The sequence below is a fragment of the Myxine glutinosa genome, chromosome 5 (genome assembly GCF_964187855.1).
Source record: "Myxine glutinosa chromosome 5, kmMyxGlut1.1, whole genome shotgun sequence".
In the NCBI taxonomy this organism is placed as follows: Eukaryota; Metazoa; Chordata; class Myxini; order Myxiniformes; family Myxinidae; genus Myxine; species Myxine glutinosa.
This window is the reverse complement of record NC_136265.1, coordinates 28,231,320-28,251,065: the sequence shown is the minus strand read 5'-3', so window position 1 is coordinate 28,251,065 and position 19,746 is coordinate 28,231,320. Positions and strand designations below refer to the sequence as shown.

Sequence of the window (19,746 nt, the reverse complement as noted above, 5' to 3'; positions counted from 1 at the left end):
TTGCAGCATCCATAAATGATACAACTCGTTTATGATGACCCAATAATACACGTCATCATAGTGCAATATTAAAATGGATATCAAGGACAAATAATTTGGAATGAAAGCGGAATGGTGAGCGTGGGATTATGATGGTAAACCGTTTCATGTGGATACCCTGATCCACAAGATCTCCTTCACACCAAAGTCCTCTCGCCACCGCCCAGTGCCCCTCAACATGTTCCCCACACCCTACCCTCTATCTGCTTCCCCCACGTGCATGCCAATCGGCTGGGAGTTGGTGCCTCTTCAACCAGCCATGGCACCACAGCAAAGGACTTCTGCAACACTATGGGCCTGACTCAATCTGCGAATAATCAGACTCAAATTTGTCAATTCTGTGTGCCTGCTCTTCCACGAGCCTCGACTTCGTGTACAAAAATCGAAGTGAAAAAGGAGCCGAGTTTCTCTGTCCGTAACGCTTTATTCCAAAGGGCTTCTGCTGACGTAGAATAATACAAAAGGTACCAGTGGAAAGGTAATAATCGACCGACTTGGTTGGAAAGTTAAAAATCCATTTACTTGGAACAAAAATTAGTTCATTCACAAACTTGCCAGTTTCAAAAGCCCGTATTTCCAGATTGAGGAAGAAGCAGCAGACCTCGAGCTTTAATGAAACGGTTGCAATGGTAATATTTATTACCTGCGACATGTTGCAGATCTACAAGAGCTTTGCGTTGCTGTTATTGCTGAGGGTCTCGTTGGAGGTCGATTTTTGAAATGTGCACCCATTGGTCGGACAGCTGCCGAACCACACCCACATGTCGCTCGACTCCACCCACCATAGCGCCGAGACAAAACGATATGGCTGCCATCTTGGTTTTCTGGTAGGCCCAACACATTAGGCCTGTAGGCCTCTGACGCAATAAACCCAGGTCGTGTGTAATCAGCAGATTTCCATTGGCTTTGTTTGGGTCGAGTGTTATTGATGTTTAAGGACCCTGCAAAAAATCGAATTGCATGCCCATACATGAAAATTGCTGATTTTACACAACCTTGACCTTTGACCTTCTGATCTAAAAAAAACAAAAAACAATCAGCTTCTAGCTTTTGATTGGTGAACCAATTCAGTGACCCAATATGCAAATTGTTAAAATTTCAGGTCAATCGGATGAAAATTGATGATTTTATGTGATGCTGACCTTTGACCTTTTGACAAAATTATTAATTTGCGTTCTTCGTATTATCATAATAAAGCTTTGGTGAAAATTGGATGACAATAGCTCAAATGGTAAAAAACAAAAAAACAACAACATTTTAGTGTTAAAAGAAATGGTAAAAAGTGGCGGCGAAGCAGAGGTGATTTTTTCTCCCACCATAAATAATGAAGGTGGGTCACATGAAGGTGGGTCGCAGAATGGCCTCGAGTTATGCACACTCACCTCTAAGCTGTCTCACCTGGGTTCGAATCTCGGCCCAGCTATAAAATGTCATGTCGATGTTTCACATGCAGGCGAGGCGATTCATCAATGTGTGTTTCATTGATGAAGGTGGTGATGGAAATTGGCTGATGAAGGTGGTGTTAGCTGACTTCCAAGCAGATGGAAGATGTCCTCGAGCAATTGATAGGGTGAATGGAGCAGAATGTTTGTGAAGTACAACATGATGTCTCGCAATTTAATCTTGTTTGTAAAAAATCTTAACAAGAGTTGAACATGCATCAAAAGACCCACCAATGATATCAGAAAATGCCACGCTTTTACCAAAATAGGAACAGAGGAAAAACAAAGAGGAGCGAACTTTGTGACAAAACGTTTAGCTCTTACACACGCCTCGACTCTGTAAACAAAAAAAATAAAAATAAAAATAACTACCAGATCATTTCGGAAAACGAGGGGTCGGGATACGAGGAGGATGAAAATGGAGCATTCACAATTTAAGTAGACCAACTTTGTTTATATTCTGTACGAGCAAAGGTAACAGGTGTTGATGGGCAACACCAGGTCCCTCCTCCCACCCTTTCTCCTGCCTCCTCCCACCCCACACTTTCCCCTCCCTCCTCCCACCCCCTCCATCTAGACTCCCAACCCACCCCTGCCTCCTCCCTCCAGACTTCCACTCCACCCCTTACCCTCCCTCCATTCTCATCCCCTCTCCCCTTCCTCCTCCCACCCAACCCCTTCCCCTCTCTCCTGAAATCCCTTCCTTCACCCACCAGACTCCCACTGCACCCCTTCCACTCCTCCTCCACCCCTCCCCCTCATGATACCCCACTCGTTCCCCTCCTCCCTCCTCTAGACTCCCACCACTTCCTTTCCCCTCCCTCCTCCCCCTCCCCATCCTTCCCCTCCTAATCTCTCACCCCTTCCCTTCAGACTCCCACCCCTTCCCTCCTCGTGCATACATTGCGTTCATGCACTCCCCTCACCGGTAATTATCTTCAAAAGGGCCATTTAAATTTACCCACACACCCACTTTTCATTCGTGCACTCCCTTCGCGTTCCCTTGGTATGCATGCAAACTTTTGGGCCGCTAGGTTTCATGTTTTTGGAATTATGGACGAGACACATACACTAACTAACTGACTGACAGCCACATTGTCTTTTCTTATTGCAGATAGATGACAGGGAATCAGAAGCTTTTCAACACTTGCAAAACTCAGCAGTGATAGGCATTTTCTATGAGGTTTCAAGGCATTGTCACAGTTTTTCCCATCTCTAGGTGAGTTTCCCAATGCCATTAGAAGAAGAGTCGTGTCTTTGGCTGCGAAGGATTTTTAAAAGGTTAAAATAAAAATTTTCAACCCCAGATCCCTTACCCCAAAATCCACCTATAAGCTAACCTGAAAGCAGTTGATAAAGAAATAGTTATTCTAAATTTGTGCCTTTTGAAAGGCCTACATGGTGTGGCTGCCATCAGCGAGATTTAGACTCGAATACAGACAAGACAATAATACTGTATTTATGGGGACGAGAAACACCCGCTCCCTTTGGGAGCATTGGGAGGTCATCTCCCCAGCCCCCTCCTATCCACTCGCAGGGTGAGATTTTTTTTTTTTTACCCTAGGTACTGGCAGCATGTATACACAAAGAATTAAGTTAAGCACCCCCCCCGTTTTTTTACAACCTCGCACATTACAAGTTTGTTGTCGTCAAAACAGTGTAATATACCCATGATATTGCTATATTTTCTGGAGAAGTGATATTATGGTCACATAAAAACATAACAATCATGCCGTTTTCAATATTTTATTCTGAATAATTTAAGGTGAAATTTTTTGGGAATTTTAGGCATATTTTCACCTCAATTTAAGTATGGAGCTATAGGTCCATCACGGACAGTGTGGATGACGTTTATGTTTTCTAACGTACAGTCATTGTTCTGAGAAGACCTCTAGCGATCTTTGCGTCAATAACGTGTGTAGGACCCACGTGATCGGATCACTGACTCAACCCTACGTCTCAGACCCTGTAAGCCGTCGTATGCGTTGCTGTGGCAGGTTGAACCCCCTCGAGCACGTTTGGGACATGTTGGGACGACAAATTGCGAAGATGGTCCCTCCAATAGCCAATCTGGATGAATTGGAACGTGCATTACATCGGGAATGGAACAACCTGCCACAGCAACGCATACGACGGCTTACAGGGTCTATGAGACGTAGGGTTGAGTCAGTGATCCGATCACGTGGGTCCTACACACGTTATTGACGCAAAGATCGCTAGAGGTCTTCTCAGAACAATGACTGTACGTTAGAAAACATAAACGTCATCCACACTGTCCGTGATGGACCTATAGCTCCATACTTAAATTGAGGTGAAAATATGCCTAAAATTCCCAAAAAATTTCACCTTAAATTATTCAGAATAAAATATTGAAAACGGCATGATTGTTATGTTTTTATGTGACCATAATATCACTTCTCCAGAAAATATAGCAATATCATGGGTATATTACACTGTTTTGACGACAACAAACTTGTAATGTGCGAGGTTGTAAAAAAACGGGGGGGGTGCTTAACTTAATTCTTTGTGTATATATAAAAGTTGGTGGAGATCGGCCCCAACCCTGGTTTTTTTTCCATGATTTTCAGATGTGCATACATACACACATACGTACAGAGAATATATTTGTTTAACTCGTGGGGCACCCGTGGGAATCCCACGGGCATGAACGTGGGTGACATTTGGACATCTTCATTTAGATGCTGCACATTCAGTTTTACAAAATGGTTACTGTCAATTCATCCGATCTACAAATGATGTAATCTACACAATTTATTTCCGGTACTTCTAATAACATGTGAATGCATGTGCATGCACATGGGAAATAAAGTTTGAAATGTGTAATTACACCGAATGTAAAATATGACTTCAAGAGCTCAAATCCTCTGCCTCCCCACCCACATCCCTCCCACATCATACACACTGCACAGGGGAGTTGATCACACACAGGGGGAGTTGATCACACACAGGGGGAGTTGATCACACACAGGGGGAGTTGATCACACACAGGGGGAGTTGATCACACACAGGGGGAGTTGATCACACACAGGGGGAGTTGATCACACACAGGGGGAGTTGATCACACACAGGGGGAGTTGATCACACACAGGGGGAGTTGATCACACACAGGGGGAGTTGATCACACACAGGGGGAGTTGATCACACACAGGGGGAGTTGATCACACACAGGGGGAGTTGATCACACACAGGGGGAGTTGATCACACACAGGGGGAGTTGATCACACACCGGGGAGAGGATTACACACACTGGAGAAGGGGAGAGGGCCACGCACAGGGGAGAGGGCCACGCACAGGGGAGAGGGTCACGCACAGGGGAGAGGGCCACGCACAGGGGAGCGGGCCACGCACAGGGGAGCGGGCCACGCACAGGGGAGCGGGCCACGCACAGGGGAGCGGGCCACGCACAGGGGAGAGGATTACACACATTGGTGAGGCGAGGGAGAGTGGATCACACACAGGGGAGTGGATGTCACATTCGGGGGAGTGCGTGACACATGGGGGAGGGTGAGATGATCACGACCTTCATTGGTGGTCTTGTTCTGTTCTCTCATTATTTTATTAATTTTGGAAATGGCAGTTACAAATAACCCTCACGCAACTCATTGAGACAGCGCTGATGTAAAGAAGCAGGAATGACAACCCTCTTGCCCCGCATTACACAACCTTGAGCTAAAGACAGCTCAGACGCACGCGACACATATGGAGCATATTCTGAAGTCGAGAGCAACTCGCACCAAGAACCTGCCAAAACAACGTGCGCAACACGTGACAGCACATGATCACGCCGTACAGCAACGGCCACTTCCGCAGCGATTATTGGATCAGATTCAATCTATTAAAACATGAACATCTCAACTTCATCTGCAGGTTCGGCATCGACCTTTGGAGAACGAAGCTCTGCCCTTCTCCCCACATTGTTGACTTTTTATTGTTTTATTGTGACTAAATGAAACACTTAATCGTGACGACTGTCATCAAATGGAAAAGTCCTTGGGGGTGGGGGGGGAAGGGGGAGGTAAAGACTTCAAATAATCTTCTTTAAAGTGTACGTGCACATAACTTATAAAATAAGAACAAAGAAATATCTCTCGGTAATTCCCCGTATGTTATTTGGGCAGTGTATGATATACCGTGCCACAAATGTTTTATATATCTCGGCAATTTCCCGTCTGTGCATGAATTTTCTCAACTATTGCTGAAACCGAGTCTAAAACCATCGATAAAAATGAAACCAGATGGTGAATTAGAGTCGAGATAAAGCCACGAGTGAGTCTCAATGGACTTTATGTTACAGACCATCATTTTATATAAAATACATTTTGTTCTATAAATTGTAACTTTCATCTAATTTTCTTCCCATTTTTTGCAACCGAGTCTAAAACCATGTTAGCGACTGTGAAAAATGAAATCAGGTATCGAATTAGAGTTTAAATAAAACTGAGAGAGTAATAAACCACAAGCCTAACAAAAGAGGGCTCAAAGCTATGCGAGGAAACAAAATGGCAGAGATTTGTTTTTGAAGCCCCTCCCAGAATAGGTGAAGCCACTCCCACTGACAGACTCACACACAGACAGACAGAGTCAGACAGACACTCACCTTAGCAGAATATTATATAGATATCGTAGGATGTTGATGTCCTGATGGTGAGGACACTGGACTGGCATCCCAGAGTTGTCAATTCAAACCTAACCAAGGCCACAGAATTAAAGATTTCGCATTCTCAGCTGCTGGAAACCGAGATAATCTCAAGACAAATGCCACGTTTCTATCTGACTGTTAATTAAAAAGACAAAACGAACCACCCCTCCCTCACAAAAGAAACAGAATGAATGAATGAATGATCGTTTTAAGGCCATTTTTCCCGGCTAGAGCAGGGGTTAGCCTTGCGGGCCCCATGACAATCATGGTTCCCTGTTTGAGGCAATGTTTTTATGGCCGGATGCCCTTCCTGACGCCAACCCTTGGTCACGCTCTTACGATGCGCAGGGATACGGTGTACCTATTCTAAATCGGGGTACACACCGTGATCATTCATCCCAGCAAGCTCGTAATCAATTTGCCGACCTCGGAAGGATGACAGGCCCCCTGTCAACCCCCCAGGAGTCAACCCCCCTGGCGTTAATTCAGCGATCGATCGGGATTCGAACTCAGGATCCTAAGATCCCAAGCCGGCACCCTAACCGCTAAGCCAACACCAGGCTTGTTTCACAAAAGAAACAGCTGGCTTATTAATTACCTTCAGGGGAGGGAATAATCCACCTGCCCCACCCAGTCTCTGGTCATTTGCAACACGAGTCCACACATCAGCAGATATTTAAATAAATTGCCGATGCATTTATGCAACTCAATTCACTTAATAACCACACAATGGATACAGCTAGAGAGATGGAAGAGGGATGGAAGAGAGATTGAATGAAAGGAACAGAGCTTCATATTCATGTCCTGTGCAGGTACGATGTTTGGCACAGCCACGAGCTGTAAAAATTAATATTTTCTTAAGTAAATTAACAATATATGTCTGTCGGTCTGTGTCTGTATGTCTGTATGTCTGTATGTCTGTATGTCCGTCTGTCTCTTAATTGCTTACAAGTCACAATTTGAAACTGATCTTCACAAAACTTCTCCAAACAGTAGACTTTGTCATAAGGAAGAAGCCGATTGATTTTGAAGTTAAAAGGTCAACATTGGCCAAAGGTCAACAACTTCTAAAATCCTCAATTTTCATCCCATTGGCTTGAAATTTGAAGAGGATTTGCATATCAAGTCTGATGATTTCAACCACAAATTGTTTTTGAGGTCGACATCAGCCACATTTCTAAAATTGTCAATTTTCATCCGATCGACTTGAAATTTGAGGACAATTTGCATATTAAGTCGCTGATTTCAACCCACCAATTGTTTTTGAGGTCGACAGGCCAGATTTCTAAAATTGTCAATTTTCATTCGATCGACTTGAAATTTGAGGAGGATTTGCATATCAAGTCTTTGATGATTTCAACCGCAAATTGTTTTTGAGGTCGACATCGGCCACATTTCTAAAATTGTCAATTTTCATTTGATCGACTTGAAATTTGAGGAGGATTTGCATATCAGGTCTGAATTGAACAATCAGGTATTTTAAGGTCAAATTTGTTGTAGGGGTTTCACAAGCATTGTACTCTGCACAACGTCTTTCTTGTTTATTAGTTTGTTTGCTGTGAACATGATATTTCAAAAAGTTGTATTTGTATGATAGATGGATTCGGACAAAACTTGGTGGACAGGTTGGGTGTGTGAAAAGGAAGAATTCATTACATTTTGGTGAAGATTCGAATTATAGATCAGATCTTTTTTTTTTTAATTTTCAAGTGATTGAGTGATAAGGCTAAAAACGATAAATAGCATGATATTCCAAAAAGTTGTGGACGGATTATGACAAAACGTGGTGGACGAGTTGGTTAGGTGACAAGAAGAAGCAGATTAGATTTTCGTTCAGGTCCAATCGGCCGATCAGTGAGATATAAACCCAACAGTTCACCAACATATCCGAACTGTTCTTTTCCTGCATGATATTCATGTAAAAGCTCGTCTAGGAGCTTCATCCACTCTAAGAAATATTGTAATTGTAGTTACAAATAGCATCTGCATTTAATATTACATTTAACCCCCCCCCCCCCCTCCCTCCCCTCGAGGACATTTGGTCAGACAATCATACTCAGCCTCATGCTGGACGACATAACCATGCCTGATAAAGCTCCAAGCCCTGGTCGGTGATAAACACGATCTCATTTGGGCTTGTCCAGCAGAACCCCAACACGATGCAGTTTCGACCCTTGTGGGAAGGGAGACAGGATTCGCTGAAATGCAACAATACCTGCTCACAAATAGAGTTGTGCACCCAGAGCCAATCACAGTGCACAATTGTCTGTAGCTCTAATTGTTTTCCATTTTTTTATTCTAAGAATGGGGAAAAGGTAAATAATTATTTCATTGCATTGGTATCACTTGCCAGGAGTAGCATCTCAATCAATCAATAGCATCTCACGACTCATCGCCAAGCCACACAAAGCATCATTCGTGCTTGCTTTGACTGGGCACTTATCGACATGAATAATGAAAATGTTTTGGTCCAAATCAAATTAATTTTGACCTTGCACTGCCCAGTTCCTTGGGGATTCATATGGTACCATTTTCAACTTTGTGCGTTCGGTGGTTTGGGAAGAGATGCAAAATTGACAAACAATGGATATTATTAAATAGATATGAAAGAAATTTCTGTACAGTATATTAAAATACATGGGGGCAGCAAGACATGTGACCACTCTGTACAGATATTCATACGTACCTTGCATTCTTGTGAGTATTCTGTGGTTTCTCCCATCAGATTGCAAAAATCCTACAAAAAAGCATCAACAACATTTGTTAGCTGTGTGGGTGATAGGGTTTTGCAATCACTTCTGTGCGTCTGTCTGTCCAAGCCACAACTTTTTTTTACCATTTGAGCTTACGTCATCAAATTTTCAACAAAGTTTTACTATGAGAACTAGCGTGGATCAGCTCGCTACGATCGCCTCACCACACATCACCGCAGAGGCACAGGCTTGTTTTAACTGACGATAATGACCTGACTGAACTTGAGTTTCTGTGTTGCCATGATTTACACCAATCACAATGCAAACATTTCTTTTGTACAAATTCATTTGTAATAAAAAAAAGCTCAAAGTGGTGTAAAGCTCCAAATGGTCATGGGTACAAGCTGGTCTAATGGTCAAAGGTCCTTAGGGGTCTTTAATGGTCTTCATGTCTGTTGGGTCTTTTGGGTCTTCAGGTTCTTTAGGGTCCTCAGGGTCTTTGGGTCATCAGGGTCTTTTGAGACTTTTGGGTCTTCAGGGTATTCATGGACTTTTTGGTCTTCGAGATCTTTTGGTTCTTCCAGTTATTTGGGGGTATTTAAGGGTCTGTATGGGTCTTTGTGATCTTAAGGGTCTCGGGGACCTTAAAGGGTCTTCAAAGGTCGAAGGGGTCTCAGCAGTATAAAGGGTCAAAAGGTATATTCCAACAGTACGTAATTAATAGACGTACAGTCGTGGCCAAAAATAATGGCACCCTTGCACTTTTTTCAAATAACTCACAATTTTCTCTAAAAATGCGTTGAAATTGACAAAAGTATTTGGTCTCCACAATTCTTTATTTTACTGTTAATATTACAGAACCTTTATTTTTGATTCAGAACTTAATATATCCGTTTAAATCAGAAAATAAAAAGAAATGGCATTGACAAAATTATTGACACCCAAGACTTAATATTTGGGAGCACAGCCTTTGGACAAAATAACTGCAGTCAAGCGCTTCCTATACCAATAAATGAGCTTCCTACACCTCTCTACTGGCAGTTTGGTCCACTGTTCTTGTGCAAACTGCTCCAGTTCTCCCAGATTTGAAGGGTGCCTTCTCCCAATTGCTGTTTTCAGATCTCCCCACAGGTGTTCAATGGGATTTAGATCTGGACTCATTGCTGGCCACTTCAGAACAGTCCAGCGTTTTGTCTTGAACCATTCCTGGGTGTTTTTTGAAGTGTGTTTGGGGTCGTTGTCCTGCTGCAAGACCCATGATCTTCGACGGAGACCCAGCTTTCTGACACGAGGTTGAACATTGCGCTCCAAAATGCCTTGGTAATCTCCTGATTTCATGATGCCATGCACACATTCAAGGCACCCAGTACCAGAGGCAGCACAGCAACCCCAAAACATCACTGAACCTCCTCAATGTTTGACTGTAGGGAAAGTGTTCTTTTTTTTGAAGGCTTCATTTTGTTTTCTGTAAACATAGAGATGATGTGCTTTACCAAAAAGCTCTAATTTGGCCTCATCTGTCCACAGGACATTCTCCCAGAAGAATTTTGGATTGTTAAGATGTGTTATGGCAAACTCCAGACGGGCTCTCTCAGAAGTGGGGTCCTCCTGGGTCTCCTACCATAGAACCCCCTTTAATTGAGTTGGCGACGGGTGGTGCGAGTTGAAACTGTCGTACCTTGTGTCTGAAGGTCAGCTTGAATCTGTTTGGCAGTTGATCGAGGTACTTTCTCTCCCATTCAAATAATCCTTCGCTGCAATCTTCGATCAAGTTTTCTCTTGCGGCCATGTCCAGGGAGGTTGGCTACAGTGCCGTGGGCCTTAAACTTCCTGATAACATTGCGTACGTTGGACACAGGAACATCAAGGTCTCTGAAGATGGACTTGTAGCCTTAAGATTGTCCATGCTTGGCTAAAATCTTGTGTCTTACCTCCTCAGACAATTTTCTGGTTTTCTTTCTTTTCTCCATGCTCATTGCAATACACACAGTGACACAAAGCAACATAATGACTCCTTTTCTCCATTCAAACTGGTTGAATAAGTGATTTTTATATTGCAGGCACCTGCAACTCACCACAGGTGAGTTCAATTCCAAAGTAAAGGAGAATTACCTGCTTGAAATATAATTATTTCTAACAACTTTTAAAAGGTGCCAATAATATTGTCCAGGCCATTTTAGGATTTCTGTGTGGGATAAGCTAAGATTTAGTAATTTTTTTTCAGCTTTTTTTTGTTTTGTACCACTGCAAACCAAAGAAATACATATGTGGAAACGAAAATATTTTAAAATTTCAACAACTTTCTGGAAAAAATGAAAATGTGCAAGGGTGGCAATATTTTTGGCCACGACTGTACGTAATTAATAGACACGATGAAACCGATGGTAAAACAGTACGTAACTAATAGATATATGGTCACACGGATTCACAGCTTCACTACCTCACGGACTGTGTTTTTCGGTTTTATCTATATTTGAAGAAGAAGAAGAAGTTTTGGTCACAAATATACATAGATAACCAAATACATTTACTCCATTATAATAAGACGGTCAAAGGTCAAGTTTGTATGAAATCATAAATTTTCATCCAATTGACCTGACATTTACAGACTTTGCATATTAGGTCACTGAATTGGTTCACCAATCAAAAGCTAGAAGCTGATTGTTTTATGTTAGATCAAAAGGTCGAAGGTCAAGATTGCATAAAATCATGAATTTTCATCAGATTGACTAGAGCAGGGGTTGCATATTGGGTCAATGAAGCATATTACTTTGGAGGTTAAAAGGTAAAAGTCACCTAAAATCGTCAATTTTTTGGACTTCTTTTAGCTGTTTTCATCATGCGTAGCATGCGAAAGAGGAAGAAGAAGAAGTCTGAATACAAAGAGGATGTGGATGGGCTTTGAATTTTCAGATGCTTTCTAGTTTCATTTTCATCAAGCATCATTTCATACAACTCTGCCCCATCCTCTTGAAAATGCTCATAATAATAGCAATAATAATAATCATAATAACATAATAAATAGTTCAGTTGATGGCCACCATTGCAAATTCCCCCACTTCCCAAGAAAGCAAGATTGAAAGATGGCAAACAGTTCCACCTGGAATAAACCAATATGAAATTGTGAGTTTTAAATGTTTTCCCGTTTTGACCCCTGTGACACCAAGTCTCCATCCCCTGGGACATGAACCAGGTGTCAAATCCCAAAAATTATCACATTTCATGCGCCCCTCCCCTCCACCAATGTCGATTGCATATACAAAGTTTCATTTAAAAAGGTTTAAAATGTGCCCATAATTACATTTTTTGGTATTTCACCTTTTGACCCCACCCCAGTGGGCGGGGCCAAAGGTGATACTGCTCAAGTTGCACCTTCTTCCCATGTGTTTATCGCAACTGCCAAGTTTGGTGAATTTCTGCACAATTGGTTATGAGGAGATAGTGTGACGAACCATTACACCAGGGAGTCTGGTGTTCTTCTTCTGAGAGAGATAGTGTGACGAGATAGTGTGACGAACCATTACAGCAGGGAGTCTGGTGTTCTTCTTCTTCCACTCTAAACCTCTTTTGAAGCTTTTTGACATTGTCTTTGTTCACTTCCTCCAGTCTTCTCAATCCCATTTCTCTCACCTCTGTCAAACTTTCATTCTTGTACAATTGTTTTGTATCTCGGCATATATAGAGTATCAAGTGAACTTTCTGTTTCCGCACACCTCATTATCCATCAGTCCGAGGCAAGAATATCAATGTTGCTGAAGCATTCGTGTTTGCTCATCTTTTTGACAAATCCCTATTTATTCAGAAGGGAAGGGTAAAATGTTCATACCACAGATTTCCCAGAGCGTTGAACAGCCACAATGCGGTTGCCTGGAGATAACTTGATAGATTTGATCTCTCCCTTATCTTCAAGCCTATAAGACAGAAAGACAGATTATAAAATATGAGCTCATTGAAAGACAAAGTGCTTGTAAAAAAAGTACACAAAACATCCCACAACCCTCATCCTCGAAAAAAACAAAACAAAAGGTGACTGAAAGGTCGCTCTGCCCACCAGGCCGAGCATTGGCCAATGGTGTGTGAGAGGTGAGTGATGTGAAGCATCAGTAACATGCGTGGGAGACATTATAAAAGGTGGGCCCGAGAAAGATCATGGCGGAAAATCTGGGTAATGCGCAGCCGAAGACTCCCAGTGAGTAAGCCACACCCTGCCCAGCCAAAGTCTCACCTCCACTGCTCTCCTCACCAGCAGCCCAGACACCATTGGGGGCTCCCAAAAGACCACCTGTTCACCAGACTTGTCCGATTTGAGGAACACTTCTCTCCTGTCTGTCCCCAAATCTGTCTATGTCATGTGGTATGTCTAAAGGCTAAAGAAGGAATTGTTAATTAAGGATGCCATTCGTCCGTTGACACCATGGGCACGCATGTGCGGTAGTGGGTTACAGGGTTTGTCTTATTATTGATTATTGTACATTGCTTCTTGAAAATTCCTTCCCTCATGGTATTATTGTTCTTTTATCGAACACATTTGGTCTTGGTGGTGAATTGTGGCTGTGCTCGCTGCTGTATTTGTTGGTTTTCCAGATGCGTTAAGTTAAGAGATCAATTGGTTGCAGTCCACAACGCTCACAAGACCGCATCATGTGACTTAGGTTGCTCAGCCTAAGATTATATCCAGTTACGTGATGCTAATCGGCGCAACACCGGCCTGCTTTGGGGCTTTTAATCTACACGGTAACGCGGTCTTCACATAAACATCTAGCAGCGAGGTATCCAAATATTTGAGCGTTGTGGTTGCTTTGACTCAAAATACCAGATTCAAACCGAGCAACCAGAACGGACGGATGGCCCTTACAAATACGAAACTTGAATGGCACTCGGTAAAATGCATACCTCGCCAGGCTGAACAGATTACATTTTGTATCCGACTGATAGGCCGAATCTGGATCCGGATCTTTGACAAAATTTAATGTTTGTTCTTGTCACCTACCCAACTCAGCCACCAAACTTTGGCATAATCTGTCCAAAACTTTGAGACATCATGCTATGTGTTTTTGCCCGATTGCTCAATGGCTAAGAATCACTTTAAAGATTATCGGTCCGGAACTTCCCCAAAATCTAATCAATTTGTCCTTGTCACACACACACACACTTGTCTTTGTCCTTGTCTTGTCCTTGCGTGACACACACACACACACACACACACACACACACACACACACACACACACACACACACACACACACACACACACACACACACACACACACACACACACACACACACACACACACACACACACACACACACGTCTTTGTCCTTATTACCCTGGTGTTGGGCTAGCGGCTAGGGTGCCGGCTTAGGATCCTAGGATCCTGGGTTCGAATCCCAGTCAATCGCTGAATTAACACCAGGGGGGTTGACTCAGCCTGTCATCCTTCCGAGGTCGGCTAATTGAGCACCAGTTCACTGGTAATTCCCTGTGTGTCGCAGGAGGCGACTAACAGGGTTGGTGGCAGGAAGGGCATCCGGCTGTAAATCATTGCTTCAAAAAGGGGACCGAAAAACAACAACAACCACGGTTCCCGAAAAAGGCCAACCCCCACTTTGCGGGGAAAAATGGCCTCTAAAGGTGGGTACACACACAAAGCCTGGTGTTGGCTTAGCGGTTAGGGTAGTGGCTTGGGATCCTAGGATCCTGGGTTCGAATCCCGGCCGATCGCTGAATTAACGCCAGGGGGGTTGACTCAGCCTGTCATCCTTCTGAGGTCGGCAAATTGAGTACCAGTTCACTGGTAATTCCCTGTGTGTCGCAGGAGGCGACTAACAGGGTTGGCGGCAGGAAGGGCATCCGGCTGTAAATCATTGCTTCAAAAAGGGGACCAAGGTGCCCGAAAAAGGCCAACCCTGCTCTGCGGGGAAAAAAATGGCCTCTAAAGGTGGTTCTTCTTCTTCTTCTTCTTCACACACACAACCGGTGCAACAAATTCCATCAGAACCCTTCCACAACTTGAGATATCCTGCCCACAGACAGACAGGGACGAAACCTTCGGCCACGTTCGTTGTTGGAGTTAATTGTCGTATCGGAATCTTCACCAAAATCAAAAGGGCAAGATTATCGCCAGCAACCTGAATAAAATCATCTTCAGTCGAATGTCAGGCCTGGCCAGCCGGTTCGTGATCGACGCGAGTCAAATAACTTTCACCAGCCAATCCCACAAGAAGGTGACAATAATCTGAGCTATTAAAGAAGTTGCGGATTGTAAAAAAAACTGTCTCATACCAAGGTGCAGAGGGAAAATAGCTCATGATATCCCCTTAATCTTCAGATTTTATTTCCAAGTGCTGAGTGGTACTACTCAGGTTGAGTAGTACCACTACTCTAATTGAGGAGCGACAAACACATGTGATACGTAAGGAGTTTCACAGCCAATCACTGACAATACATGGTCAACTTCACGTAAATCACTAGCAAGTTCACCGAAATTACATTCACTGCTTCGTGGGGCATTTTCCATACAATATTGAAATTTAATAATCATCAGATCAAATAAATATTAATTTTTGAAATATCACTTTTGCAAATCTAAGAAACCGATACCAACGTAAAGTCTCCGAGGCTTCAAGAAAAGCAACAGAAAAAGTTGAGAAACAGCATACCGGAAGCTGATTGGTTGCTTCTCATCTAATCCTCTCACCACCACACCGATTGCTCCACCTGCTCGCACTGCAAATACCTGCTCACCACAAGAAGCCACGACTTGTGGGTTAAAGATAACGTGATAATACTCACACTAAAAAAACAACAAAAAAAAACACAAAAAACAACAACAGTGTTACATTTACGTTCAAAATAATTGGAGACAGGGTAGAAGCTTGGCACCATTCGGCCTCGCCCTTTAAAGAAGTAAGGGAGAAGGAAGAAGAAGAAGGAGTCCTACTAAGCCCTCGAGAGCTGATGGCCGAATTCCCATTTGCATCGTTCTTGTTGGATAGTTCCGCAATCATCACTTTCAGGTTCATGCTTTTTTCATTCATCATATCGGTTGAGTGTCATCCTTGCCATTTTGCACTTCTCTTACGAGACGTACGAGAGTTACATGTTCACATCGACAAGTTCTCATCCTACTGACCTCTTAAGTGGAAAGGTCTGTAGAAGATCCATATGACCGTGAAGTTGGAACCATACATCTCAGGAAAATAAGCGCAAAATGGAAACTTGGGGTAAACTTTAATTTGCAGAAAAGAATTGCAATCAATTTCACTCCACTATAGCAAGGCCTTAGCGCAACTATCTGGGATGCCTCTTTGCGGTAGGTGTACCACCCATTGCAAGTGTTAGGTGCTCCTCCCCAACCCCCTGGTCACGGTGTACCTCCGAGCCCCGAGATGAGTCACGGCAGAAAAATGTGTTATTCTGTATGTCAAAGATCACTGGTGAATCCACACCAATTGTTACCAACAACCAAATATTGTATTAAGATCACACAAGAATAACAGTACAACAATAATAGGAATCAAAAGTACAATCAATATATATCCTATGATGGTACCATCAGTTTCGTAACATATAACTCACTGTGCTCCAAGTGAGTGAACCAAGAACATTCCCAATGTCTCTTTCCCTGCTTCAAACCAAAGTCGATTCCGGTTTCAAGCCGAAGTCGATCCCGGCTTCAAGCCAAAGTCGATCTGCTCCAGCGATCGTCAGAACGATGTCTAATCGAGACCAGAATCCCGTTCGGATGATGGTCACAGCCACACGGCCAAAGCTGCATCAAGGCGCCCTCAAGGCGACTGGGAAATCACACCCTCGGGTATGAACGTTTCACGGTTCACAGTTGGCGAGCCTCAGATTTACCTTCAAACTCCGCGTTGCGCGCACACGCACACACGCGCGCGCACACACACACACACACACACACACACACACACACACACACACACACACACACACACACACACACACACACACACACACACACACACACACACACACACACACACACACACACACACACACACACACACACACACACACACACACACACACACACACACACACACACACACACACACACACACACACCAGATAATCGTCTGAATGCGGTGAGAACGGCTGAAGCGAAGCAAAGAAACCTTGCTCGACGCACAAAGCGCGCGAGTCAAAATGGCCGACGGCCCGTACTCGAGACGTAACGGCACAACAAGGATTCTCTTCGGAATCAATCGCAAAACCTAACACGCAGGTGAATCTGTCACAGCGATAACAACTCTGTCGCAGGAATCCCTTTCCTGGGAAACCCAAAGATCACTCGTGACTCTTGCTCGCCAATGTTCGCTCCAGACCGCAAAGCAACTATGCTTCTTGTCCGACTCCACTCACTCCGCCTTCTTTTCCCTCTTCCTCTTCTTCGTCGTCGTCCGGTTCCCGATCCGGTTTCCGGTTTCTTTTAACACGAACTTTTTCACCTTTTGAAAACAGTTCATACACAATAAACCTTTTGAAAACAATAATAGTACATGGAATCAAAAATGTTTACAGTGGATGAAAACCACAACAACAGAAGTGACGAATCCGTAACACAAGTCAGGGACCAAATCTTCCCGATTCTTCCCTGCTGCCTGGATTCGTCTGGGCAGCGCGGTCACGGTCAGTGTGCCGATTGGTCCCCATGGACCCGCCCATTCCAACTCTGTCTCCCACTCTGTCATAGCTCTAACTTTGTGAAGGCGGAGCTGCACCATCCTGGATGTGGGGGATCTCTGGGTTACTGCTGGGAGATCGATTGGCTGTCTCCATGCTTGTTCGAGAGAACTGTCTGGAGCCAAACAACAACAACAACAAAGCCTTAGCAAAAGGCTTCATAACAAATGCAATTTTGAGTTGACCTCTGGGTGAAATTATCCCTGAATCAATGGAATGATATCCGAAGGCCCCGCTAGCCTATGCTGGGGTCGTGAATGTCCAAGATGGCACCAGAAAGTTCTGTGGATGGTGCAACAAGAAACAATCTCAGGAATGCACGGACAAATTGAAAAATCCATCCGACACGTTTTGTTGTTTATTTGTGCACAACATGCACGAAAGTGGGAAGAGGTATGTAGTATGTGAAGGGAGAGCGGAGTCAATGTCAGACGCACGGAATTCACCCGAATGCTGCAATCTATAATTTTCCTAGAAAATGTCGGATGTGGTCTCGCATTTCTTCGCTTTTACCGTGGACTTTACAAGATGATGTTAATCACCCGAAAATATTCTCCTGAGATTTTCAGAGAAGAGTCATGTCAGGTTATAGCCGTGTCGGTATGTTTTGTGCACCTGGCGCCACTGTCGTCGTCCATTAAAAACTTCCAACTTAAAATTCCTCAATGGACACTGACCTTTTGAGACTTGCAATATTTGAATAAACCACTGAGAAATAAACATCACCTGCTTATTCGCTTCATCAAAGAAGACATTGTTGACGGATGAAATCTCTTCAAACCGCACAGGAGTCCGACACAACTCCAGGTAACTGCCGTCCTGTTCGCATACCTCACTTCCAGCCATGGACGAGTCTGTGGAGACGGAGGCATTCACATGAAACAGATGGACACACTGCGACCCAAGTCCTCGGTGACTCGGTGATGTCCATCATCCCTGTGCAGTATCAAAGCCCAGCACTCACTTACTGCAGGTAGTGCTAGATATACAGTTACACCTCTCAAAGGTATTGTTGTACATCATAGACGTCTTTATGTCCACATGCGAAATACCGTGTACATCAACATTTAGCAGAACGGTCGTTTATAAAAGTTCGACCCCCAGAGGAAATAGCATTGCTTTTTACAACAACCTGAGCAATCTTCCCACCTCTGCTTGTTCTCAGGGACGTACCGATGCTGATACAACACACATCATTGATACCCAAGGAAGAATGGACTTCAGAAAAACACTTTTACAATGCGAGCTCACTGGTACTTCACAAATACCATGAGTAGTGTACCTGACTGCCCATCAGGTGTATTGTATTAACTGCGACACACTCAATAACGCAGGTTAAATCCTCTGCCTCAGTTCATAGATCCCCAAAAGTACAAGAAAGTAATGTTCAGCTTCTTTTGAAAAACAAATCGAGGACCAACAGTCTGATTAATTTAATAATTGTACATCAGACCAAACCCGACAAGTCACAACCTCAGTCACCGTCTCGGGCACAGACACTCCACAGTCACCGTCTCGGGCACAGACTCTCCACAGTCACCGTCTCGGGCACAGACTCTCCACAGTCACCGTCTCGGGCACAGACTCTCCACAGTCACCGTCTCGGGCACAGACACTCCACAGTCGCCGTCTCGGGCACAGACACTCCACAGTCGCCGTCTCGGGCACAGACACTCCACAGTCGCCGTCTCGGGCACAGACACTCCACAGTCACCGTCTCGGGCACAGACACTGCACAGTCACAGTCTCAGGTACAGACACTCCAGTCACCGTCTCGGGCACAGACTCTCCACAGTCACCGTCTCGGTCACAGACTCTCCACAGTCACCGTCTCGGGCACAGACACTCCACAGTTACCGTCTCGGGCACAGACACTCCACAGTTACCGTATCGGGCACAGACACTCCACAGTCACTATCTCGGTCTCAGGCACTCAGTCAGTCAAAGGAACTCAACTCGCCAGTCAAAGGATCTTCATTTCCCACGAACTGCACAGCCAGCCACCTAACAGACTCGCCGGCGTTATACCTCGCCCTCACTTCCCTGTTTGCAGGTGCTGAAAGGCTGAATATAATTTGTTCTTGTGACAAACCTTTATGCTTTATTCTCAAGCAAGTAAAGTTGAACACTTTATTTTGTTAAACATTTCAATCTCCTGTTAAACCCACTTTTGAGTTTGAATTTTATTTTTCCTCCCCAATCAAT

The 19,746-nt window shown here is 44.0% G+C and overlaps 1 protein-coding gene across 3 annotated transcripts in view; it reads right to left on the bottom strand.

Annotated features, from left to right (window-relative positions):
- The window catches only part of RMC1 (regulator of MON1-CCZ1), a 41,931-nt gene extending 22,185 nt beyond the window's left edge, over nt 1-19,746 (bottom strand). Inside the window, exons 1-6 of one of the 3 annotated variants that reach the window (XM_078777754.1) lie at nt 19,570-19,746; nt 18,268-18,395; nt 15,495-15,571; nt 12,661-12,745; nt 8,828-8,878; nt 8,228-8,314 (exon numbers count right to left, since the gene is read on the bottom strand). In XM_078777754.1, coding sequence (XP_078633880.1) covers nt 8,228-8,314; nt 8,828-8,878; nt 12,661-12,745; nt 15,495-15,571; nt 18,268-18,387 — 420 coding nt within the window. In that variant the 5' untranslated portion in view covers nt 18,388-18,395; nt 19,570-19,746. Of the gene's footprint in view, nt 1-8,227; nt 8,315-8,827; nt 8,879-12,660; nt 12,746-15,494; nt 15,572-18,267; nt 18,397-19,501 lie in introns of all 3 variants that reach the window. The other 2 variants (XM_078777753.1, XM_068097847.2) reach the window with 2 other exon arrangements.